The sequence below is a fragment of the Thermobia domestica genome, chromosome 4 (genome assembly GCF_964235325.1).
Source record: "Thermobia domestica chromosome 4, izTheDome1.hap1.1, whole genome shotgun sequence".
In the NCBI taxonomy this organism is placed as follows: Eukaryota; Metazoa; Arthropoda; class Insecta; order Zygentoma; family Lepismatidae; genus Thermobia; species Thermobia domestica.
This window is the reverse complement of record NC_137457.1, coordinates 264576172-264603831: the sequence shown is the minus strand read 5'-3', so window position 1 is coordinate 264603831 and position 27660 is coordinate 264576172. Positions and strand designations below refer to the sequence as shown.

At 35.8% G+C, this 27660-nt stretch overlaps 1 protein-coding gene across 1 annotated transcript in view; it reads right to left on the bottom strand.

Annotated features, from left to right (window-relative positions):
- Nucleotides 1-7976: 7976 nt before the first annotated feature.
- The window catches only part of LOC145684043 (uncharacterized), a 29429-nt gene continuing 9745 nt past the window's right edge, over nucleotides 7977-27660 (bottom strand). The window contains exons 3-5 of the mRNA XM_081755874.1: nucleotides 25907-26056; nucleotides 18638-18759; nucleotides 7977-14366 (exon numbers count right to left, since the gene is read on the bottom strand). Coding sequence (XP_081612000.1) covers nucleotides 13788-14366; nucleotides 18638-18759; nucleotides 25907-26056 — 851 coding nt within the window. The 3' untranslated portion in view covers nucleotides 7977-13787. The remainder of the gene's footprint in view (nucleotides 14367-18637; nucleotides 18760-25906; nucleotides 26057-27660) is intronic.

The following is a 27660-nucleotide window of genomic DNA, read 5'->3' as shown; positions in this document are numbered from 1 at the left end:
TCCAGGAGTGGATCTAGGGGGAAGAAACTTTTTTATTTTATATATAAATAAAACCGATTTCAGAGTTTGGAGCTCTTAAAAGTACCTCTAAGTAGCAGTATTACCTCCCCCTTCCAGAAGTTCGTCCTGGATCCGCCCCCTGCGTAGCAAATTGTCGATAGTCACAAATGCTGAAGGTCCATGTAGAATCATAAACAGCACTTCAACTTCACGTAATTCATGATTTATTCATAATATTTCTGCTACGTACCACTGGTTATCATACATATATATATGTAACAAAAGTTCCTTTTTTGCAGATTTCTTAAATCTACACTTTGAATTGCAGAAGTTCGATTTTGGAGGAAGCATGAAGTTAGTTCATGGTGACCCGTTCTACCATAAAAACTTCGCCATTTTCCGAAAGCCAAAGATGACTTCGTTGAATGCCAGTTACCGGTCGCATACTTTCCCTTTTTTTTATTCCGGAAGTCGTCGAATTCAGTTCCAGGCAACAAAACGAGAGTAATACCCGGAGTTTGTACTTGCACTATACTCACGAATTCTTCTGCGGTTTTAGTGGGGGCGCGGTGGCACAGTGGTAGAGCGTTCACCTCCGGTGTTTGGGGTCCCTGGTTCGATCCTAGCTCGCGCCGTGTGGGGTTTGTGGTGGACAAACACCGTGCTCGTGGGTTTTCTCGGGGTTATCCCATTTCCTCCCACTTTCTGCATTCCACCATTTCATTCATTTCTCATAATCACCGTCTTCTTTAGTCTAACCGGCATAAACGTGGGACGTAAAACTTAAAGATTTCATTTCATTTTTTTCTTCTGTGGTTTTAATACTGTGTATCTGTTTTTGCTTAAGGTTATGCCGCGTTGCCACATTCTTTACACCTCCCCCCTCAATACCGTCGCAGAAACCCTTGCATGGCCCGTTTCGCTGCAAAACCACTGCTTTATCGGACCTGTCTGCATCTCGAACATCTGAAAGCGATTTTTAAAGTGGGATGCAGCACCATCAGAAATCAGTCACACGGTTTGGGAAATTGTAGACACTAATTTTCACGTATTCAAACCTTTTCCTATAAAATATATTTTCGCTTTTCTTCGAGTATTTTTAGAATCTTGTCTATGGCTATGAGCACATGAGCCGAATCGTGTGTTTTATCGTCGTTTATTACAACAAAACTGTCAGTTGTTTCATATTCCGGTAATAACTTTGAATTTCACTTTGCAGAATAACAGTCCAGTTTTCAGCGAAGTCCACATGAAGTAAAATAGAATTTGTATCTTGAAATTTTATACGGTGCTTTTCGGTAGCAATTAATTCTCTTTGGATTTTCTTGATGTAGTCATGAATTACAATTCTTACAGTTAAACCAGCAATGTACGATACGAAACTCCACACTTATTCCTTCCACTCCAAGACATTCACCACATTCTTGAAGAAGACAGTTGTCATTTTCTACGAATCATACTACTAAAGGAAATAGGTCACTCATAACAGCTTCAATACAGGCTGCACCTTTGATTTGTAGCAACGCAGTAGCAGCTAACTTAAAATTTGCACAATACACACACTTCCCTCGCAGGTTGCGGACTGACCCACTTTAGTCGAATACTGTAAAATTCCGAGTGACCTACTCGTATGTTGGGATTGTTCTGTTTAAAAAGTCAGTAAATTTCTTTGGAACGCGTAAGAAAATGTTTCGATTTTTTTAACTTTTTGTCCTTTTTCGATCACTGTAATGACATCGCACTTAATTGAGACTTTGTCTGGAGCATTCCAAATCATCACTGAGGTAATAGTTCAGGCTTTTTGTAGATCATCAGAATTTATTGGATGGCCATTTCAAGTAAATTTAAAATTTGTGTTTCGTAATCGTAATTTCCACCTCAGATTATTTCGGTTTAAGAAAACGGAGGAGTCTCATTTTACTATTTCAGAGAGCCTTCTTGATCAAAATAATGATAAAAAACAGCCAAGAAAACCTTTTATTCTTCATTTAATGAATGTGAATCACAAACATCATCAAATCATTGCACTTTTATAGTTTCCAGTGTTGCTAGCTGGGACATCAAAGTTAACGAAACTTCGCTAAATTTAAAAGGCTGCAGTTAATTCATGAAGCATTGGTCGAGAATGGTATTTGGTGTGTTTATTATTCATGTAAAGTTGAACCATCTGACAAAATTTCAGAATTTTAAAAGATGATGTTTTCGAGAAAATGGCGCCCAAAAGTGGCGATTTTTGAAAATTTTACAATTTCTCGAATTTTTTGCGACAAAACGGTTGCACACACTAGCGATATTTTTTTTTTTTTTTTCGGAAAGCGGGTAACCAGGTCTTACCAACTGCGAAAACAGAATTTTAAAATTCGAACCGGAAGTGCTTGAAAAAAATTCGCAAACTTCTATTTTCAGATAAATTGACGTTCATTTGTTAATTTATGTACAAAAAGATACGCATGCGCAAATCAAACTATAATAAAATATAGTTTATTTATATCCCTATGTACATACCACAACAAGAATTATAACTCTACCTGTCTCTATAGCCGAATGGTGAGGCTCCGAAGTTGACCATTTTGCATTTCTTCTACAATTCATAAATTGCACTCCCCGTCTTTGATGGCCCATTACTTGGCGGGAATTTTTTTTCGACAAAACAAAAAAAATATGGGTCTCTTAAAAACATGTCTAGTTATTATAAAAAAAAAAAGTTTCAACGATATCTGAGATGGTGATGGTACATGCTCTGCCTGAATTGAAATGGAAGGCACCTATATTTAACTTTCTAGTTTGCCAAACAATCAGCATGTGGTTGCACAAATGTTAATGCTCAAACCTAATTAAGGCTCTAGCCCTTATCCTAACAATAAACAACAAAGTGCGTTTACTTTCAGTATTATCACTATCTGTTTTCAACAATACAATTTACTTGTGCATTGTGAACATCTAGTTTCCTAGCTTTCGACTCTCCCCTAGAGTCTTATTCACGGATAATAAAATCACGAGGACAAATAATAAAAGCAGCAGAAAAATGAAGAGAATCACCGCGGTAGAGCAGTAAGAACCCTTTGTCTTAGCTGCTGCCATTCAAGCGTCGGATGGTGGAGAATCTCACTGTGAAATGGCGTGCTATTTTGAATTCAGTTGATTTTGAGTTTAGCGTCCCTTTCAGCAGCGGGGTTATATGAGACGAGACCTACTGATTAACGTGAAATCCGAAACACATGAGCTCCTGCAGGAGATCGAACCCCGATCTCCCACGCCAAAGGCGCGTACGCTAACCGCTTATCCACGAATGAGCTCTTGTTTGCTCTTTTGTCCTTCTAAATTGTGAAATTTCACTTTTCCTTAAAATTGCAATATATGGCACTTTGCTATTAATTCTGGGCTTTATACAGGGTGTTTCAAAACAACACCGACGACGTTTACGAGATGATTCCTGACATCAAAATAAGACAAAAAGTATAGACCAACCTGGATGCGCAAATGCTTCCTTTCAGAGTTATAGGCTGCTGAAAACAAAAAATGAACTTGAAAGGTCCATAGCTCCAATACTATGGGACCCACAGTAGTCGGGTCAAGACTTCACTTAGGAACCAGTACGTGCACTATTCAAAAATACATGCTTCAGAATCCTAAGGTACTCACGCAACATTTTCTTATAGAAGTAGTTTGGCTACGGACTCACCAATTACTTCTATAAAAATTGTTGCGTGAGTATCGCAGGATTCTGAAACATGAATATTTGGATAGGGCACATATCCGTCCAAGTAAGGTCTTGACCCGCCTACGGTAGCTCCCATATTGTTAGAGTTATGAACCTTTAAAGTTCATTTTTTCATGTTTCGGCAGCCTCTAACTTCGAAATGACGGATTTCTGCACCCAGGTTGGTCTAACTTTTTGTCTTATCTTAATGTCAGGAATCACCTTCCAAGCGTTGTCGGTGTTGTTTTGAAACACCCTGTATATTATTACCGAATTTATTACTCTGCAAGTTGGTGAACTGCATACCTTGTAACTTGGCCGCGCTAGAACAATTTATGCCTACGTTTTAAATATTAAAATGTCTTGTTTATACTGATCACATAAACTAACAAACCGTTCTATATCTCATAATATTACGTTAATATTTGATACATGCAAGGCAAAGGTACTGAAGCTATTAAAGGAAACTCGACAGCAGCCATTCCCACGATATGCTACCCTATTGTCCTGCAAGGTTAATGGTCAGCATCCCTTCCAGCTGAAAGGGTGGAGAAGTCACTTAGAAGAATCAGGTATAGGAATGCTAATTGTGGCCAATCCAAAGTAGAAGTAACCAGCTTACGTAATGACACATCATGGTTTATCTGGAGCTCATAAGATAGTGTAATTTTTGAACCATGTATTTCTTTCAACTTTTCTTTGTTGTGCTTCAGGAACATTGCAGTAAACCGACTTTTAGAAACAGATAACTACCTGTAAATTGATAATGTGCACGAATGACGGAAAGAAGAAATATCGTGTCATTAATAGCTCATTCGTTATTGTAGATACTTTTAAATATCTTAGTAGTTCTTTCCTTTAGTATTCTTGATGTCTTTTTTTGGGGGGGAGGGGGAAGTTTGTGTTTACAATCTTGAAAATTCACTTTAGATATGCACACATATTAAATATGCTGTAGTCATATTCCTACCATAATTGTTTACTGTCTATTAAATATTGACAATATAAGGGTTTGTGCTATTTCTATTAAGCAATATAAAAAGTTTGTGTTTTAAAATATGTCATCTGCGTTTATTTTCTAGCCTTCCCGCTGGGCTAGTGCTTCCGTTTTTGGTGTACACGGTCCTGGATTCGATATCCGGTGGGAAAGCACACACAAAAAAAAAAAGACACGCATTATGGTGGTTCGGATTCCATCTTAAACTGTAGGTCCTCGTCTCATATGATCTCAGTGCTGAAAAGGGACGCTAAATTTCAACAAATAAACTTATTTTCTATGAGTTGGGAAGACTTCTGTGGAACCTGTATTGGCCATACTGTATAATGTTTTTAAAATATAAAATTATGGTTGGACAGAATATACTGTTAAACAATACAAAAGTTTTTCTTAGTTTGTCCGCATTTCAAAGGTGATTATGATTGAAATAAATATGTATCTCAAATGTAAAATATTTATTGATTATTTCTCTATACAATGAAAAATTATAAATAATGATAATAAAAAAAATAACAGAACACAATAACTTAATGAGTAGACTAGTACATAAGTGAGTATTCGGAGCGAATGCAACAGGTATAGACTACCTCAAATAACACATATTTATGTGTATATAAACATCACAGCAAATAAATCGACTATAGCTCTTAAGTGCATTCAAATATATCACTGTTATCTTTTGAAGAAATTCTCTCAGAAATGTACAAACTACAACAGCTTTCTCAACTCGACTTCTTTTTTCTTCTCTGGTACACACAAACAATATAAAATGTTTCTGTTCTCTTACAACACAGTGCATACTACAATGTATTTTGTAAAACTTTTATAATCCGCATTAAAAATTACTGATACAAGTGTAAATTGAAAATAATTGTATTTTCAGGTTACTTTCTATCAACCTCAAACCTAATTGTTATTTCATAGTAAAGAACTCAATGTACTTTTACATGTATTTTATGTTCTACTAATTTGAAAGTAACCTTGTTTTCTCTACCTTTGTAAAACAAAACGCAGCAAGATTAAGACAATCGTTTTAGAACAATACAAAATACTTTATTTCTACATTTATTAACTTACCATTCTTCAAATCTCCGTTCTAGTGAGTTTTTCCTTTTTAAAATATAACGTAAATATCAACAAATAAGTATTGATCTAAATTGTAGCCTAACCTGCATGTTTTTCACGATGAGTGCTTCGTTCTCTATGGTTTAAACACTGGCCAATTAATACTATACCAACAATATCGCACCGGTTTTGTTCAAGGGAGTTCTGGATTCTATCCACACACAACCTTATTCTGATAAAAGCCTGGTCATTTCTAACTGAATGCTATGACGTCACAGTTTGCTGATCTCCTTTTAAGTAAACCACACGGAGAGAGGAAGGAGCTAGCAACAACCTGACTTGATACAAGACAATGATGATAGGGAAACAAGAACATGGCTTTGCAGGTATAATACTCGTTGATCCATGACTGCGCGCACAGTAGCTACTAACACTTATTCTATACTTTTACCTTATCCTTTCCCCTCCTTTGCTCAACGACTTTCGCTCTGCTTTTCTCACATTGTATGAGCGCGCTCCCTCGTCATATATTGCTTAGTTAGAAATGAAGGGCCTACTAGTTAGGGTTTTAAGTCAGAAGTCCCGTCTCATACAGGCTCGTTGATAAAGTGGATATAACTTTAACCATCAATTTAGAACAGATAAAAATTAGACCTATATGCAGATTTATTAACGGAGTTCACATTGAAAGTCAGGGAACTCTCACAAAAGAGTAGCAGAGAATTTCATTTTGCTACCCACAGAAGATGTGAAGAACTCTTCAGAGAAATCAAGACCGATTCAAGCCAGAGATAAGAAAAAGAACTGGAAAACAAAATTTTCTTTAGAAATAAAAAAGTTTGAGGAGCGCCGAAAACTGACAGAAAAACAAATTACATAAAAAAAAATCAAATGCTACTGAAGAAAAATGAAGTTAGGTTTGTTGGTTAGACACGCCAAATTATTACTTGTTCATGTATGTAAGTGCATTCAGAATGCCGAGATAGCAAAGATACAATTATGTCTAGCACTAGTGTTCTACTGTATTCGAAATACTGGAAATCTGATTCATAATAAGTGTTTACAGTAAGAACAGGTGAACAAAAAGCGTCGGAACGGTGGAGGCTGATTAAAAAGTGGATTTTTTTCTACACCTAACCATAAATGATAAGTCTTCGCGGTGTGACGAATCACGGAAAATTTACCTACTTAGCCATAGAAATTCAAGGAAATCAACACCAGAAATTTCAGTGTGAACCTAGTTAAGTTTTTTCACTCCACTCAATACTTTTCAAACAATGACCCCCTTTGCTAGTCTCCGTCAGTTTTACATGCCAACAGTATTACCACACATGTCAGTAATTTGAATATTTATAAAGCATATTTCGCTTAATGCGATCACCGGCTAATATGACTAGACGCAGTAATATTTTATGGCACCATTTACTATTAGGACCATGGTCCTTAAAAAGGAATCCATTGTATTGTTTAGGAAAACCATAACAACGAAATGTTTGTAAATGCAGACATTACTTATCATAAAGGTAGTGACTGAACGTCACATTAATTTTTTTTTTTTTTTTTTAATTCCATGCATTTCCTATTATTTGCCAATCCAATACCACATTTAACTGCGATCATCTTTAAAAAAAAAAAAAAAAAATACCCTGCTACATTTTTAAATACGTATAGATAAGCCTAAGTATACACGCAATTCACAATATGAATGACATGAAAACTTTACAATACATATACAGCCAATGAGCATCTATACACAATAAACTTATACAACAAGAGATACCAAATTAGCTATTATGTGTTTAAATAATATAGTTTTATACAAAATAAGTATGAAGTATGATTTAAGTTTACATTACATTACGTTCACAATCCTCGTTTACATTAGGTACTAACAACAAAAATAAATAATTGAGCAAATCATTAAATGTACAGTCGGTATTCCAAAAAGACATGGAATACCTGCATCTCTATTTTCAAGCCATAGCGTTGCATATTTCCTGCTCAAAAGTGCGGATTCCCTTTCTACCTTTTCTATGGTTAATAACTGGAACCAACTGGCCAACTGTGGACGCAGTTTCCGATACCTTACAGAGAATCAAATACCGTCGCTTTCTTTTTACGTTAAGATAAATAAACATACATTCAAGTAGATAAATTCGTTCTAGTTACTGATAAAAGAACGTGTAGGAAGTTGTATGCACTTTTTTTTTTAAATTTATTTCGAAGTATCTGTACAACGAAAATGTGCAGAATAAAGAACAGAACAAAAATTAGCTAGACTGTACTGGAATTACGTGATGGTTATCGATATATTTTTACACATCACTCTTGCTTCTGTTAAATATGGTACGAAGTTACTCTTTATAGGCTGGCAAATTGTTCCTAATGACGAATGTGTTTAATGTGATCTCACAACTTCTTGTAAAACGAATCTTTAAATTCATCATTACTATCTTTCGACACACGACCTCACTGAAAACAAGTGCATTTTGTTAATTTAGACAGACTTTGAGTCAATCACGCGATTAGGATTCTTTTGGCAATAGAGAACCATTAGTTTCAAACTTGTAAAACTATAAATTTTCTGTTTATACAGAACCCTATCTTGTATCAAAATGCATGCAATTGTCTTTAAGACTCACTGATCTTCAACCTTTTGTTTCCAATTAATTGCCCCGTTATCCGCCATTTTACGTATTGGTGGTACATGTGTGTGTGTGTGTGTATGAGCTTGCAATTCTTACTGGCCAATTTCGACTTGAAATGTCATACCATATCAACATTGGAATAACCAGTAACTCCAAAATTCTAGTTTTGACGCTAACACCAAAACCTTACTGTAGAAATCACAGGCAAAGGAAGTTTCACGCCTGAGATGTCGAGTTGATTAGAAGGGCGTGATCGCTAGATCTCATACAATCATATGAAGTAGAGAACACTGAAACAGTATGAATACACACACATCTCATACAATCACATACACACACACAAATAATAATAATAATAATAATAATAATAATAAAATAAAGATACAGGGTAAGACTGGTACTCGAACATGAACATGTGATTCTTCATTATGTATGATCCTTTAAAGACAAGAAAAACACTGTAGTATCTCTGTACAAAGTAAAATTACAATCTCATTACAAGAAGCATTTGAATATACAATTCCGAACTCTTTGATTCATTTTCCGAATCATAAATTATCACATATCGAAAACTAACGATTTCAACCCTGCATTGTTTAAAAATTAATTTTCAGCATATTTTCTTGCTTTTATAACGAGCAAATTTTTACACAAAACTGTCACACTTAACTCAAACAGATTAGTTTGTTGAAATTTCATTGTTAAGAGGCCTTATCACTGCAAAATAAAAAATACCGCTAATTTTACAGTAATTATGTGATATATTCAAATAGATAAAAGATAATCAAAAAGTGGAACAAGAGCGCGCTACACAAAATTATTTTGCATGAGGTACCGTTATCACGAGTCACCTAGTAGCTTTCCGTTTGCAGCCATTTAGAAACGCGAAAATAAATGCCGATTTTCTAAATGGCTAGAAATCTGAAAGCATGAGTCGTGATAACGGTATCTCATATAAAATAATATTGTCTAGCGAGCTCCTGTTCCACTTTTAGATTATCTTTTATCTATTTGAAGATATCACCCAATTATTGTAAAACTAGCGGTATTTTAATTTCGCCGTAATGGGGCCTCTTAAAAAGATACAATAATTCTAGTTGTTCTTGATAGCTTCCCCCCCCCCCCCCTTTAATATTATACCTAGGTATAATGTAAAATAGTAGCTTATTTAAAAAGGGTAATCATTGAAAATATTGCATGTTCAACGAGTACAAAAATTATTAACCATTTCTTCAAGAGAAAATAAATCTACAAGTTGATCATACACTAATATCACATGATATTACTGCTGAAAAGTATTGACATCAGATCTTCATATATGATGTAAATTATAAATATTAATACTCCTTAAATAAAATATAAATAATATATATATACAAGTAAAAAAAGTTTGTGACTGTATCTTACAATATATATATATATATATATATATCCACCATTAAAGTAAAATTTTTAGCACATAATTCATATAATTCGGATATCATCAATTGGACTGTGTTATGCATCAATTGACCGAGCGCCATTTTCCGATTTTCGAGATTTTTACATCAGTGTGTAGGAGACAATGTAAATAATGTTTTAAAAATGTTGGAAACCCTACTATTTCCTTAAACGTTCAGGAAAAGCTATTCGACCAAGCGCCAAGTACTGGATCGTAATGGTAACATGATTGTGTTTCTTTCAATGTCTCAGAACCATGTTTTGGTGCTTGGTCAAATTGATGCATAACACCGTCCAATTAAATAAAATCCGAGGAATAGTGTTACTACCTACCTACATAAAAACTGTTTACATTAAATAAAAAATCACCTGTAAAATACACATGAACATTGGGAAGCTTAAACAGGAATCTCTCCAAATTCTTTAATTAAAATAAATAAATAAATAAATAAAAATAATTGAAAAGCTAAGATGAATCATACAATTTTAAATCCTTAGCTTCCTCATTAGCTCAAATCCTTAGATTGTTAGCGGCAACTAACAAAATACTACGATATATATTGGAAAGTACGTACTTCCCGTATTTTGACCATTATTAAAGCATTTGTTTTAATCATATTAATGTAAAAAGTAAATAAATAAATAAATAAATACAAATTCACCACCAATAATGTGACAAAGTCACATTTCATTTCCATTCTCTCAGGTTCCACAGCATTTAAAAGGAAAATTTTCGGAATCTATGAATACTTTTAAACTGTGTCTACACTGGAACCGATACGAATGAAAGCTGCTGACTCAAGTGCCTCCACTGGATCCGAAATGCGAATTAGAAATATTCAATGTGAAATTTTGTGCTTGAAAATTCTTACCTTGAGTTCTTGAGAAAGCAATAAGAACATATTAAAATTTTCCCTTAATCAGAAAGAATTTCCATTCTTTTGTTGCCGATGAGCTCTGCTCCAGGGAGGCACGAAGACGCATCACTGCCCACTTCATACGTATCACTCCACATTATAACACGCCCACAAATACTATGACAAATATATAATATAAAATGTTAGGCTTTAACAAGAATGATTTGGAACATATGTGTAGTCACGGGTTTTATCTTCTCCCGAAGCCTATCTTCATTAGTAGGAACAATGTTGAATATATCTATATTATAAAAGAGAACGCACAAATCCTTTGTTCCCTCATCACGCTAATACGGCTGAACCAATTTCTTTCATTTTTGGGAGGTTATTAGGATTTGGACCCTAGATGGTTTTTATCATATCACTTTAATTTTTAATTACCAGTGTCTTGAGATAATTGACCATTCAAGTGTCCATAACGTACAAATCCTTTGTTAGTTCATCATAGGTAAAAATAAACGTATTTATATGCAACCCGCATGACCGTGTCACTCGGCGGGTTAACATAAATGACAGGCGATATAATGTTAACATTTACTGCAATCTTCTATGGTTTTTATCATATCACTTGAAAGCGAAAAAGTAAAAATTATCTAAGTAACAAAGTTTATTGCGTTCCGGGGTGACCGCAGCGAAGCGGGGTGAACGCTGCTAGTACTCAATAAACAAGACATAATGAAATACAAAATCTTTCGGATTATTCTCATCTTCTGTAAAATGTATATTTTAACTAAACGTACTTGTTTTTCTCTATAGCATTGCTTTTATATGCATTTACTGTGCAGATGGCGCTCCGTTCGCACAATTTCGGACGAACAATCCCTATACGCTGGAATCATTAGCATCTTTTAGTGAGTTATCTCAATTCGCAGGTGGCAAGCAACGGAGGTACTGCAGTTAATTTACATATGCTGGAAAATCCCACTCGATTCCAGTGAAGGCATCTTACAATGATGTACTAGTTACTCCCGGCTAAAAGTGGAGCTATATTCATGTATATCACTGTCAAATGTGCTGAAATAACCTCAACTCGCAATTTACTAGGAAAGCAATAAAACTGTTTTGTAGAATTGCATTGTAAACAATAATTGTAGTAAGCATACAGTAAAATACACTAAATAACGATACATTGGAATCCAAGTGATGAGTCCAAAAACTAGTTAGCTTCGTCTTTGGCCAAAAGCGGAAATTTGATATAGAAAGAAATCAGAGCAACTGTTAGCGCAATAAAACGTTAATGATTTAATTTTATTTTACTTAACATATTGGTATAAAATGAAACTATTTTACTTTAGAGTTGCGTATTCTTTTCTAATTAAGACTAAATTTGTGCGGGGCAATGCTGTTTCAAATAGTACGCGCGTGAGGATTTCCTACGTTTTATTATATTATTTGTATTATTATTTGAATATTTAAAACTCACACTAAAACTGTGAAAACACTAAACTTATTTGTTCGAACTCAATACTAAAATGTGTTTATTTAATACTGTATTTAATATAATATCGCCAAGAATCTTTTTTGTTGATGAAGAATTCTTAACACAGATTACTAACTTGTGGTAATACACTGATGTTCCCCAAGTATTTAAAAAATAAGATAAATCAACAGAAAATGTAATAAATTCGCACGCCGCTAAGAAGTTGAAATTGCATGGCCCTGAAGAAGTTCGCAGATATTTTAGCGAATTAAATATCGGTAGAACAAACTGAGTCAACATAGGAAAATAATATGCAACTCTAAGGTAAAATACCCAGTTGGCTCCGTCCACAATATCTGAATTACAAACCAAAATGGTTTTGATTTCTAATTTTTTTCCAGATCTATTTTCTCCACAGATCACGACAATTGGAACCATATAACTCGAACTGTTGATACAAAAATTCACTTTGGAAGAAATAGGTAATGTAGAAACCTATCGATACTCTTATTGATTCATATTTAAGACAGAAAGAGAGCGTATAGGTTCTCAACCTTTTTTTAACCTCATGCCATTCTTCGTAAACCTCAACTCCTTGCTCCCTTTATTGTTCTAGAACGCATGTGTTTTTGAAGCATGTGGTCCCCGAGTTCGCATTTACGACGCAGATGAATTTTTAGCCCATCATCTTTACAATAGCTTGCGTTTCTCCTTTCTGACTTAACGACTACAGCTTTGAGAACCCTGGCCTAATGATAAAGTTCTATTTTAACAAAATGATCAATTTTCAGCGCACTGCTAATTGCTGGGCTGGGAGATTAGGATCTTTTCATAAGACTAGAATGTAAACTTTCTCGGAAATATCTCTCGACACATATATCTGCTTTGTACCAGAGACGGCCATTTTGAAATCAGGATTCAGACTGCTATCTTCAATGAGGCTCATGTCAGCTCGATCTCGAATCTATTTACCTCTACAGGAAATGAAATCTTTGAGCTTAACTTACCACGATTACGCTTGTTAGGCTCAGGGAGACGATTATTAAAGCACGTGAATGATGAGGGAAGAATTGATAGAATGAAAAAAACAGGGGTATCCCAAGAAAACCCACGAACACGATGTTGTCCACCACACACACACTTGGTCGGGGATCGAACCAGGGACCCCATGCACCAGAGGTAAGCGCTCTATCACTGAGCCACCGTGCTTCCTATTTACCACAATGAGCTCGCGCTCAAATATTGTGCTCGAGACTGATTGATCCGTGAGTTTGGACTCATCTGTTTCATACTACTTAGTATAACCCACAAGGAATTGTCTAATGAGATGGCGCACATTGAACTTGATGATAAATGATCGTGCATTAACTCGCAATGCATTCTTTCTAGTTCACTATTTCTTGACTCAAAAAGCCTCCCAATTGCCTCATGCTCCTACTGAGACCACAGAAATGAACTACTTGGACACAATGAAGCATTAACAATGGATAGCTTAAGTAACAAAAACTGTAGTATCACTCTTTACTCTTCGGCAGTTTTGAAAGTAGAACTCTTTTTATGACTAGTATTACTTCTTCAGTGAGCTTCACTATAATCAATTCTAGCAGGCGTTCAAGCAAAGGATCGTTTCCGACGCAGACGGTCCGTGTAATGTTAAATACTCACTCCTCGTTTCCAAACTAATGCCCTCCTCCAGATCCCTGCTATCGCTTGGAGCGTACGTAGGGAGCGTTGAAAATGGTTTCAGAACCTCGAACGTTCCATTAACATCCAAATGCATTGATGGAGGAACTAACATAATGGTTTCATCCTGTTGAATACTTCCAGCAGCATTCTCCAGTTCATGGATATCATTCACTAACATAAACGCATCTGACGGCAGTGGAAATGCATCACTAGGTACAACAGCACCTTTGTTGTCCGCAGACACCACCGTCACATACTCGACACCTATCTCGTCTTCTTTGGATGCGGTCAGCGTTTCGACGCCTGACTCTAGGAAACTTTTCAAGCTGGTGTACGTTGTAGACGACTTCTGTTCTTCCACGGCATTATCTGCTTTATTATTCGTTACAGGTGTTTTTCTCGTCGACGATCCCTTTGGTTTCGGATTTTCATGTTGTCTTTTATGTTTCTTACAGTTGCTGCAGTCTGCGAATTGCCTTCCACATATATCACACTACAAAACAAATCAAAGGAAATCTTTAAGTCCAGCAGTTATACACTATAAGTTAAAGGGAGCAGATGAGAAATACAAATAAATGATCGCAATATCTACTAAATGTAATAAGGAGTGTCAGGAACATTACATTATTAATTATTAATAAAAGTGACTTTATTATGCCTGTATATTTATCCTGTCAAGGTTTTCAAGAATTACCTTCCCTTCGTCGGTTTACGATGTACGGAAAGAAAACTAGCTCTACAAGAAAACTCACATTTTTAATAGTTAAAATTAAATCCACAGATTTTTATAGCTTCTTTATACAGAAACAAAGTATAATCATTGTCTGCAGAGCACTCACAGAATACGAGGGTCGGTCAATATGTTTCTGCCCTCGTATAGAAACATTGTAGCTAGTTAGATGAAAGTATGAAATGATACTAATTATGAACTTTCATGACTCTAGGTTCAAAATTGTGGGCGATGTGGAAATAGTGAAAGTGTCGGAACTGTCAAAAGTAGAATAGTGAGTAGTAATAAGTTCCTACATCTGAAGAAGATGAAAACTGTTTACGGTGACATGTGCCCATCCTGAAGCACTACTAAAACATGGAAAGCTAAAATGTAGATATGTGAGTATGAAGAACGAGCTGAGAGATGGTGGATCTTGTTCAGCAATTTCTGGAATTGCAAGGATGTTATTCTTACTAATCACCTAACCAATGGACATCGTGTGACAGGCACAGTACATATTACTATAAGGATGTGCTAGAAAAACTTCGTGATGTCCTGAGAGTAAAGCGCCGTGGCATGCTCACCAAAGAAGTTCCCCTCTTAGTGGACTTCCGCCTACAAAGCCCGCCTATCTTGTACAAAGCCTCGGCTACCGATTACTGCCCCATTCGCCATATTCTCCTGACCTCGCACCGTCGAACTGCTTCTTGTTTCCTAAAATAAGCAGTCGCAAAAAACATATTGACGACCCTCGTATACATGTAATAAGTGTTGTATACTTCACACATTTTCAAGCTCCAGAGTCCAGTTGTTCTTTTGAGAGAGGAATCCTTGAGCATTGCCTTCCACGAAATAACAAGGTGTGATGACTTTCAAAGTAACTTAAAAGTTTTGATTGAAATTTGATTACAGTACTTCAATTAGGTTGTCAAAATATTTAGGGATGTCCAACCACAATATTCGGCATTATCCACCAAACAACTTCTCAAAAGAAAGGAAGGTGTATGAACCTCATTACATTAAAAGAAAAATCCTAAACTAAACATGAATGAAAGGAAATTGGATAAAAACTGAAACAATATCATCAACAGTTTCATTCAAAAATTTAAATTTCTTGATGTTTAGCACATCTTACTGTTCCATTAAACCAAATGCTCAAAGATATACTCTCTATACTTACTGTATGTACATTCTGAAAGTGTTTACTGATTAGTAAATGCTCATTGTTGTTCACAATTTCAGTCGTACGAGGGCTGCTGAAAAGTTTCTGCCTATCACTACTAGAAGTGGTGTTAGTATTTAGCTATTAGAAAATTCGGAATAACAGAAGATTTTTTTTTTTTTAATTTACTTTTACTTTTGATTATTTGTTTAAGCCTATTCGTTTATTTTTCACAGCAGTCTGAACAAATAGTTTTGTGTGAGAAATTGAAATTTCTCTTGAACACTTTTCGTTTTTTTTTTAATTTATTTATTTATTTTATTTTATTTATTCCAAATGTAGTTTAACACCGAAACAATACATCAAATGACTTTGAAGGGAATTGTAGAAGGGAAAAATACTTCGAAGAAAGCCGAGATTGAAATATACGGATAAAATAATACAAGATATAGGGAAGAAGATATACAAGGAAATGACAAATCTGACCCAGAATAGGAAGGGTGGAAAGTTGCGTAAAAGCAATCGAGATTGCTAACCTGAGATGACGACGGTGGTTTGGTCTCATACAACCGTGGTGCTGAAAAAGAACGCTAAACTGTAATCCAACCAATCATAACAGCAACACTCAGTGGCTATGGCGTATGTCTTTGATTCATGAGGTCCTGGGTTCAATTTCCGTGGAGCACTTCAGATCCCACCTTATACGCAGATGATTAAAGACAATGTTACGCATATGATTAAAGATAACGGATTGGAAAAACCTTTGACAGAAACTGAATCTAAATTTACCTTTTTCTTTATAATTATTATTACTATTTATTTACAGTTACAAAAAATGTTATTTTACTTAGTGTTATTAGAAACGAAGACAGCCCAGCTTAAAGCCTATACAAAATACACTAACCAGGGAAGGTCGTCGGATGCTACTCTGACCTCTTACAGTTACTATGCTCGATCGACTCGTTTCTACATATGAAACAATTACGAAAATGGAGAAATCGTTGATTGGAAGCGTGTTCGAATTACGAGCGTTAAAAGTTCAAAATTCAATAGATTTTTTCAAAAAGTTTGAAGTAATTATTTTTTGAGATATAAGCTTCATTTTTGGTATCGGGCGATTTCCTTGGGTGCCCAGCACAGTGCTGAAGTAAGAATTATCGTACACATTTTGCAAGATAATGGCATTTATTAGGGAGGAGGTGAAGGGTAAAAGCGTCTTACAATTAGCAAATTGCCTTCTGTTTGGCACACCTGGTCGATAGGCTGATAAAATATATTTGCCACCCCCTATTCGACTGTATTGTCATTCAAATGTTACTTTCACGTGTGTCTACCTTCAAACTGAACAATGACATTTGTCTCCGAAACGCTCGGGCGCAAGACGGTGTTTCAATATGTTACCACTAGCAATTATTTCTTTAAAAAAATTCAATGGATTTTAATGACGATTGTTGGAAAATAGTGGCCAAACTTCACGGAATATTTAACGATATTCGACGATACGTGTGGCCAAAAAATAAACAATCGGCTAGTGACGATGTCCGCAAACTTCAGTTTTCTAGAGAATAAAAGTCACTTTGTTCACAGCTTTGAGCGCACATTCCCACTGATCATTTTTCTTTTTTTTTAAAAAAAAAAAAAATTTCGGTCTATTTTGTCGCTGAATATCTTTAAATATTCTCTGGAGTTTGATCAATATTTTCCCATAATCAGCATTTCAATTCACTCAAAACTAAAAGCAAGCGATGATGTATTGAAACACCGTCTTCCGCAATGCATTAGCATAGACCGACAGAGTTCAGAGTACCGCTCAGGATAGTTCTGCGACCGGCCCTCTGGCGCTGCGCGATCTGTTAGAAACACCAAATTCCGCGATTGACTACAAAGTAAATGCCAGTGGTATGAACTGATATTCGTATTCACTATCAGTGCCAGCCTGTGGTGGGTAATTTATTTGCTTTATCTTCATTTTAACAACAAACTAATTTTTGTTTTCCGCATATGATACTATGTTGTAGTGTGGAAAGTACAAAATTTTTGCTTAACAGTTGATTCGGGCAAAACAACACATTGATGACATAGCATTTTGAGAAAATATTGGTCTCACTCCTACCTAAAGAAAGCGAACACATCACAATATAAATTATCACAAGATTAATTATGAATAGCACGACGTTTTTCATTGAATTTAGTACGTCTGGCAAAGCATTTCGGAGACAAATGTCATTGTTCAATTTGGAGGTGGTCACACAGGAAAGTGATATTTGAATGACAATCCAGTCGAATAGGGATACCAAATACATTTCATTAGCTTATCCAACCGGTGTGCCAAACAGGAGACAATTTACAAGTTGTTAGACGCCATTACCCTTCACCCCCTTACCAATAAGTGACCTTATCTTGCAAAGTACGTATGTTTTGACCTCACAACTGTGATGGGCACCGAAAGAAACATCCCAATACTAAAAATGAAGTGTCTATCCCACGAAGTGGTTCCTTCAAACTTTCTGCAAAATTAATCTGTTCAATTTTGAACTTTTAACGCTCGTAATTCAAACATGCTGTCGATCGAGGATTTGTCGTAATCGTTTCACATGAAAAAACGAGTTGATTGAGCATAGTATCGATATGAAATCAGAGTAACACCCCATGATCTTTCCTATTAAGAAGATAAAAACACTAGCTTTCAACTACAATTTACTAATTATTATTATTATTATTATTATTATTATTATTATTATTATTATTATTATTATTATTATTATTATTATTATTATTATTATTATTATTATTATTATTACTTTAATAACGATATTTTCTAATGATATTTTACGTTTAGGAAATTGCAACTGTTTTGAAGAAAAGTAAAAGAAGGAAAACAACGACTTACCTTGAAAGGTTTTTCTCGAGTATGGAACCGCATGTGTCTGAACTTTGCATTGTTGGTGAAGAAAGTTTTCCCACAAATTTCACATTCCCTGTTCTTTAAACCGACATGCCGCATGAGATGAGCTGAAAATACATCATATTCTTAAACATTTATTCTGCAGATAAGCTGGAATGCACAATATATGAATGACGATATAATTTTCTGTTGCTCTGGAGTGTAGATTAGTTATTCTTATAACTTTAGGCGATTATTTATTTTAATAAAATCCATAAATATATACTTATACATACATTGCAATAAGTATGCAATAATACATACTTAGGACCACGGCTCTTTTTCTGGAGAAAAAGGTGCACGAATTTGTTACTGCAGCCACTTCCACATTTTCAATGTGGACCCAGCTATACCCTCTTGTCTCTACATTGCTTTCTTCTGTACAAATTCCACAATGACGACCTCGGAGCAGCAGTGAGTCCACATATTTGCTAGGTTAAATTGTGTGAGAGGTTTCCTACTATATTGGTGTACAACATAGTACAGCAGGTGTCACTTAGATGAAGTTAGTGTAATATTCGACTGCAAGAACCCTCTTTTATATTCGCTGAAGATACTGCAATTAAGCCTAAAGCGATTCAGAGGATGTAACACATCTGGGACATTATTTTCTTGAAGATACTCACGGAAACCACGAACTGATTCTCTTCTACAGGAGCTAGAAAAAAAAAAAGAAACCTTCATACACGACACGTAACTTTGGCCCACCACTGTACAACGCGTGTTGCGGTTGCCGATCGTTTTTTGTTTTCAATGTGTCATGTGCAGGGTTGGACCCACCTGAAAAAAACCCGCCTTAAAACCCACCTGGGTTTTTGAGCTTTTTGTTAGTATATTATTGGTATAACTAAGGTGATCACATTGAAAGTCATTTTTATCAGATTTTGAACTTTCTTTAGGCGAATTAGATGCTTCCACTTTAAGGTAGACAACAACATTCAACATAAGACCTTTATAAAGTTCTGAATAAACTGAATGAATGAATAAAAAAAAAAAAATCCCTTAGCTTGAGATAATTATAGAACAAATTAATGTGTGGATTATACTTATAGCCTATTTGAAGTAAAATAAGCAATTTTATAATTTAGAAAAATACTTTCCGTGAATAGTGTGCTTGCTGACTCGGCGCCGTTGAGAGACGTTATCCCTCATACGTTGTCGGGTTTAAGGTCATAGGTACCGGTACAAACAGTAAATATGTAAATACATTACTAAAACTATTAGTATTATTTCTTACCTTTGGTGGTAACAAAAGTATTCAGTAAAATTTGGTTTTTCAACAACACTCATTTGGCGCTACCTTTCAAATAAGCATTCTGTAGAGTCAACACCAGCAATAGCGTAAAAATTCTTTTCAAAATTAAGAAGCTTAATGCTCGGAGCTCCACGTAACGCTTACTATTTCAAGTGCTGAATTCAAACTTCAGTATTAATTGAAGTTTCGATGTTCAGTAAAGCAAGCTGCATTTTCAGGGAAAACCTGTCGTGAAAGAAGTGTTCGGGAAATTCCCGCAATTGAATGCGCAAAGCATCGGAAATGAATACTTCAACAATAAAACTATTGATTTTACTCTGGAAGATATTTAATTTCATTTATTACATTTTGAAACATTTACTTTATAACATGTGAACTATAGGCCTATCTTTGTTAATTGTTTTAAATTAATTTTCGGAAAAGAATAGGGTTGGTCTTTTACCGGCCTGGCCGGAAATATTGCTGTTATTTTGATTAAAGCCGGTGACCGGTGCAAACTTCTTACCAGCCCATTTATGACCGGTTTTTTCAAACTTGTATCTAGTTCAAAGTATAGATTTAAAAAATAACTTTCATTCTGTAAATCCAAAACTCACCTTTCACCATCTATCAGCGATTAATATATTTTGTTCATCTGCTTACATAATTTTGAAGAGATGACAGGGACTATATCACGGAAAATTTGCAATTTATTTGTAAGGAACTTTATACATTTACTGAGAGTAATAAAATAAAATAAAATAAAAAAAAAAAAAAAAAAAAAAGACTTCTTAAAGCAATTTCCTATAGTTGAAGTGTAAGTTTAAAGAATTAATTTCATTTTACAAATCCAAAATTGTCACGTAAAGATTAATTTATTCATTTGTTTCGATAATTTTAAAGAAGTGGTGATAAATACAAAAATAAAAAAAAAATAAATAAAAAATAAATAAATAAATAAATAAATAAAGATCAATGCCGATTTCAGTTTCTCATTTATAGTAAGGATGGCCAATTCTGGAATTCGGAAAAAATTCTGAATTCCGGAAAGTGAAATTTCCGGAATCCCGAAAATTTTGGCCATTCCTACTTTATAGCATTAGGCTTATTAGTGAATGTATTAAGGATATGCAGAATACAAATACTAATGCACTTCTGTTCACGATAGTATTTTCCTTCCCATGGGGGGAAAGGGGGGCCGAACAGAGATACATCTCACTTAGACCTATATCATAGGGAATTTTGAGGGGGTGCCGGTTTTTCTACTTTCCATAGTTGCCAACACTAGAAAAGAACCGTCTTGCAACAAGTGCTCGGGAAATTCCCGTAATTGAACACACAAAGTATCGAAAGTGAACTTCTGCAATAAAACCATTTATTTTACGTTGAAAAATATTTATTTCATATAAGACATTTTGATGAATTATGTCTTTGTTTCAAATTTATATAGCTATTTGGTATTCATATTTGGCGAACGTCACTGAGGCTCCTGGGATGATCTACATTTGTTCATTTGTCTGCCTGTACTACACAGTGTTCAACTTTCGGTCTTTTAAATTTTCAGGATACAAACTAGAAACACTCTAAATTTTCTGCATAGATTTTTGCGGCATACCAACGTAAAATTACAAAATGGCTCTTTTAAAAGAAATAGCGGATATCCACGCTACAAAGGGCAGTTTTCAGTGTCTCAGGTTGAAATTTTCAGAGTAGAAGCACGAAAGACTAAATTAGCTGTATATATTTTGGCGGCATAAAATTTCAAAATGGCGGCCATTATTCAAAATAGCGTGTATCCATGCTACAGGGTGCAATTTTCGGACTTTTTAAGTTCAAATTTTGAGGGTAGAAGCACGAGACATTCTAAATTTGCTGTATAGATTTTTTCAGCTATCCAATAACAAATTTCAAAATGGCGGCCATTTTTTCAAAACAGCAGTGAACAGAAAAATGTTGCAAGTTGTGACAATGACAATCTTGAAATGGAAATCACATTTTAACCTTTTTACCCCAAAGACAGTGAAATATTTCAAAAAAACCCACATGGTCCCAGGTGGGTTGGGTTTTTTCAAAAATACCCGGTTTTTTTTAAATCCTGGTCATGTGGACCTTGCTCTTTCGTCAGCAGTAACCCGTTTACCTGTGAGTATCGGGTAAAATGGGCGACCTGACAGACTTCCAAAGAGGTATGATCGTTGGTGCCCGTCTGGTTGGAGCTCCAGTGGCAACAATGGTGAACATTGTGGGGGTATCGAAAGGCACTGTGTCCAATGTCAGGAGGGCATACACAATTCATGGGCAAACGACGTCTGCAAAGCACAACAGTGGTCGAAAGACATTCCTGTCAGGTAGGGACCGGAGGGCATTAAAACGGATTGCAGCAGCTAAAAAGAAGACCACTGCAATAAAAATTACGTCTGAACTAAATTCCGGCCTACAGAATCCGGTTTCATCGAAAACAGTGCGACGAGAACTTCATAAATTGAAAATTCATGGTAGGGCCGCTATCGCCAAACCCCTGGTCACAGCAGTAAATGCGAAGAGGCGTATCCAGCGGTGCAAGGACCGCAAGGCGTGGACTCATGAGCAGTGGAAACACGTAATGTTGTCCGATGAATCGACCTTCACCTTGTTTCCAACAACCGGTTGTGTTTACGTATGGAAAACACCGTCACAGACCTATGATACAGAATGTCTGCTCCCAACTGTAAAGCATGGGGGTGGTTGTGTTACAGTATGGGCAGTGATATCGTGGTTTTTTCGCAGGTCCAATCATAGCCCTGCATGGAATGATGAATGCTAAGGCGTATGAGGCCATTTTGGGGGACCAGGTTCTACCCATGGTCCAAATATTGTTCCCTGATAGTGATGGCATCTACCAAGATGATTTAGCACCCTGTCACGCTGCAAAAACGGTGAAATCATGATTTGAGGAGCATGGCCAGGAGCTATCACACCTCCCCTGGGTCTCACAATCACCAGATCTGAACATCATGAGCCATTGTGGTCTGAGTTAAAAAGGGGTGTTCGGTCTCATTACCCTCCACCAGCATCCCTTAAGGAAGTGGGGCATGTTTTGGAGGAACAACGGTACAAAATTCCACACACCACGATTCAACTGTATACGTCCATTCCACGTCGTATCCAAGCTGTTTTGGAAGCAAAAGGAGGCCCCCACAGCATACTAGGTATGATTTTCACACTTTCGCAAACGTTTTAGATTTTTTTGTCCAACCCCTGTACTTCAGCGGAATTTACGTGTTAACTTTCTAATTCCGGTTTCACCAAACATCAGCTCAGAATTTTCTGACCAATACTTGGAATTTAATCTTAGCATATGGATTCAATAAGTACCACATCCTTCAAATAGACGCTTTCCATGTTCGCAATTCTTTGAAAACTTCACACGAAAGGGGTCAGTACTTTATACCACTGCGTACCAAGAAAGAAAGAAAGAAGAAGAAAAAAAGCTTATGGCCACATACATTAACAGCAGAAAAAATTTCTAGACAGAACTTTATCTAAGTGTTAGCTGTTATCAGGCCCGTATTTATATATTGTGCGCCCTCTGTGCTCTAAATAATTTGACGCCCCCTACTTTTTAAAGTGTTTCCTCTTCTTTAGGCTTCTTTTCTTCTGCTTTCCGTTTATATGTCGCCCCACTTAGTTTTTTTCTACCGTCCATCGCAACTTTATACCAAAGAAGTAACAACAAACTCGTGCTTTTCTCTTTTTCACATCACAGTTGAGAGTGTATTATAAACTAGCATATAAACAAACTAGCACACAAAGCACTGGAAGTACACAAACATGTGTCACTTGTCGGAATGTCGAGATAACAATGGAGGGATTGTTGTCACCGATACCAAGTTACCAACCCACAGGAAGTGAAAAGGGAGCGATACCCGAGTCCACAAAGAGAGAGAGAGAGAGTAACCTACCAGAGATCTAACGGGGGAGTAATTTTGAAGCTGGAATTGGTTGACATCCATTGGTGGACGTCATTGTGAGACACCAATAGTTATTGGTGATAACTGATAAGAAAAATAATTGTTTACCTTGCTCACGGTCAGTAATTGTTTAATAGCATCTATATTAATAATAGCATAAGCTGTCTGTCTGTTTGTAGCGATATTCAACTCGAGAACCATAATAGATAGATACATGAAATTTTAATGTTTTAAAGTTCTCAGAGAAATTATTGAAATGACCTGTTCCAAGTCCCTAGGTCACACCTGACCGAGGTTTGAGGCGTGCACAGTCCCCATAAGAATAACATGAGGGCATTTAAAAATTATCGAAAACAACTAATATTAGAGTTGAATTCACAGTTTTTGGAGTCGCTGAGACGAATAGTGACAGTTTTAATCTAATTCAACTTCAAGGTCATACTCCACTCCCCAGGGAGGGGGCGAGATTTTAAAAGTAATCGAAAACGATATATATATATATATATATATATATATATATATATATATATATATATATATATATATTAGTGTTGAATTCATTATTTTATTAGTAGTTTTTGAGATTGCTGAATTTAACGGTATCAGTTTTTATGATGTTCAAGATCATGACTTTTTAAAAATAATCAGATAAGCTAGCTAGTTAGTAACTACTGTAATTAAAGCGAATTAAACATATTAACATATTTTCTCGCGCTTCCGAGGGGTTCTGCGAGTTGCTAGTTTTAAATATTACTTTATTGTGAATCTTTAAAATAAATAAATAAATAAAATTTTGCTGCCCCCTCAATTCTGCCGCCCTGTGCTCGAGCACAGAATAGCACTTACCTAAATACAAGCCTGGCTGTTACTAATGAGTTGGCATGAAAAAAAGACGTTGTATATTGACTAATCAACCCACATTCAGGTATACCTGTTACATAAATACTTGGTTCCTTATGTAGGCTGCCCTACTTGCACTGAACATAAACAAGAATATATACATTTCCGTTTCAAACAATATTTAACTAACATTAAATTACGGTTATCAAAATAAAATCTGGAGGGCTACGGTATGTCTGCCGTTCCCCCTTACGCTATGCCTCCCCAATTACAAACAATTATTTTGTCACTTGCAAATTTTTCGTTCCCTTGAACTGTGATTTCTAGGAAGTTTAGATACAAGACTGGCTATTCTGTAAAATATCTTCACAGCAGCAAGTGTGTGGAGACACTCTGTTGGAGAAGCCAGTAAATTTCAATTTCACAGACATGTGGACCAGTGTTTCCCTGAGAATCAAGAATACAATCTATTTGATCTGTGAGTTTGATTCTCAATTTATCCGGACTGTCAGTGGTGTCAGTGTCGCCAGGAAACTAGTTTGAGGAAAGAGAGGACTTTAACCAGAAATAAAACTATCAAGAAATGGATTTCAGAATTATAATGAGCTCCCTCAATTTAACAGGCTATTTTAGGGGGATTTAGATTTCTTGGCTTTCGGCATCTAAGGCCATTTAGCCCGTCATGTTTTGAGGGATGACGTCCCTCGGCGAGCACACTATCCGGGGAAAGGGAAGGAAGGAAGCGGCCTGGGACCTATAAGTTAGGTACCACCCCGGCATTTGCCTGGTGTGAATGAGGAACACTTTGGAAAGCCTCATTCAGGGTGGATGGCCTGAAAAAGCGTTTTACACTTTTTCGACCGAGTGTCCCCACCGGGAATCGAACCCGGGACCCTCGCACCGAAGGCGAGAGCGTTAGCGACTACGCTGCGCGGGGCCACCAGACTATTTTCAATGTCATGATCTGCCCACTCTTGGCGTAATCAGAAATCTAATTTGGGTGAGATGGGAGGAAAGAGGCAATTACGGGCTAAGTGAGGTCACTTCTTCGGGTCCTCGGATTCACATTCGTAATTGAGGATTTCTATATATGTAATATGTACACGAGGATCTACTTCTCGCCAAAATAACGTTCACTGCAAGCGAATCGATTACTATTATTTAAATTACACGACTAGCTATACATCTTACCTTGATAGTTGTAGTTGTAGAAAAATTCCTTCCCGCATATATCACACTTGTACTTTTTCATCTTCTTGTGCACCGTCTGGACATGTCTACGAAGATGAGCTTTCGTTATGAACTTATGATCACATTCTGAGCATGCAAACGGCTTCTCTCCTGAAAACCACAAAACGTTCAGTATGTTGTAGCATGTAATCTATTTAGTTAACTCCCATCACATGAAAAAAATTTATTTTTAGTAGTTCCTAATAAGATTAAACTGTATCACAATTCAATATATTATTATTATTATGTAACGAGATCATGAATGGATTTTTTAAATGAAAATAATAACTCAAGAATAAACAGTGAAAAACTGGACAAGGATCTAATAGTGACACCAAAACCTATTCAGCTATTCTTGTATTACAAACTCTTATTTTCACAATAAAGTTCCAGTGACTCAAAAAAACAACGATAAGAAAAGAGGAAGAAAGAGTGAAAATAAAAACCAGTGTACTTAATTACGAAAGCGGAAGAAGTTATTAGGTATAAAAAGACACCCTAACAGAGGAAAAGGCGGGCTCACGTCAATGTCATAATCAGTCGAGATCTCCTATATAGACTTAGTAGTTATTAGTTAAACTTTAGCTCTCGTTTCGACTGCAATAACACAACGTGTGAAAGCTGAAATTTATCTCCACCTGAGAACAGATATGGAGTGTCTTATAATTACCATGACGTAGGGTTGTAAGTAGTATTCGCAAGGTTAAAGACTGCGATATGCAGCAGAATCGAACTCGAGTCTTCCGTGCCTAACACACGTATGCTAACCATAAGCCTCATGAGAGAACTCAAGTTTCAATGGTGTTTTAATCAGTAACTTAATATCGCTATGATTGGTAACTAATTTCAATGATAAGTAATATTAAATTTTCTGACTCTAATGTAACTATAATTTGTGTGAATCATAATAAATGTAGTGTAAACGGATTGGCTTGTAAAGACATTTTCTTTGTCACTATGTTACCCAGGGTCAAATCCATTATCGTATCTTCGAGCCGAGAGGCCCGAGTTCGACTGCCGGCGGGACTTTATGCGGTTCGGATCCTCTATTAAGCTGTAGGTCAACGTCTCATATAGTCTCAATCCTTAAAGAGATGCGAAACTCAAATCCCATTACTATCGTAAATTTTGCCGAAGTTTGTTATTAATGGTCTCTAATTATTTCTAGAATTCTTTTAGTATATCCTCTATTAATAACTATTACTTGAACATCACTATTACTGTATCAATAACTTGCTTGAATGTAATACAAATTAAACTACCTTTATTACTGCTCAAGTCGTCTTTTACTTCTTTTGGCTTGAATTATCTTACCAGAAAAAAAAAAGTTGACATATTCATACCTTTTCCATCTTGATTAACTAATCGCAGTTTTCAGCACTGAGATTATGAGGTGGAACTTGCTGATATCACTAGTCCACCTACTAATTACATATAATATACATAACTTAAGGAATTAAACTCAAGTCTAATTACAAATATTCACTTGGACTAACCTTCGTATTTTCTTAGAACATCTACTTCCGTTACTGATATTATCAAGGTAGTTGTACATATATATATATATATACCACTAGAAAAAGCGTTTCTGTTTTGATACTTCTGTTCTACAACAATAAATGCCATGTGATACGACGAAATTACTGTAGATACTGTTTAAAAATACGCAGTTAGAAGATGGGGATTGCCACTGAAAATGTCGGCAATTACTAAAT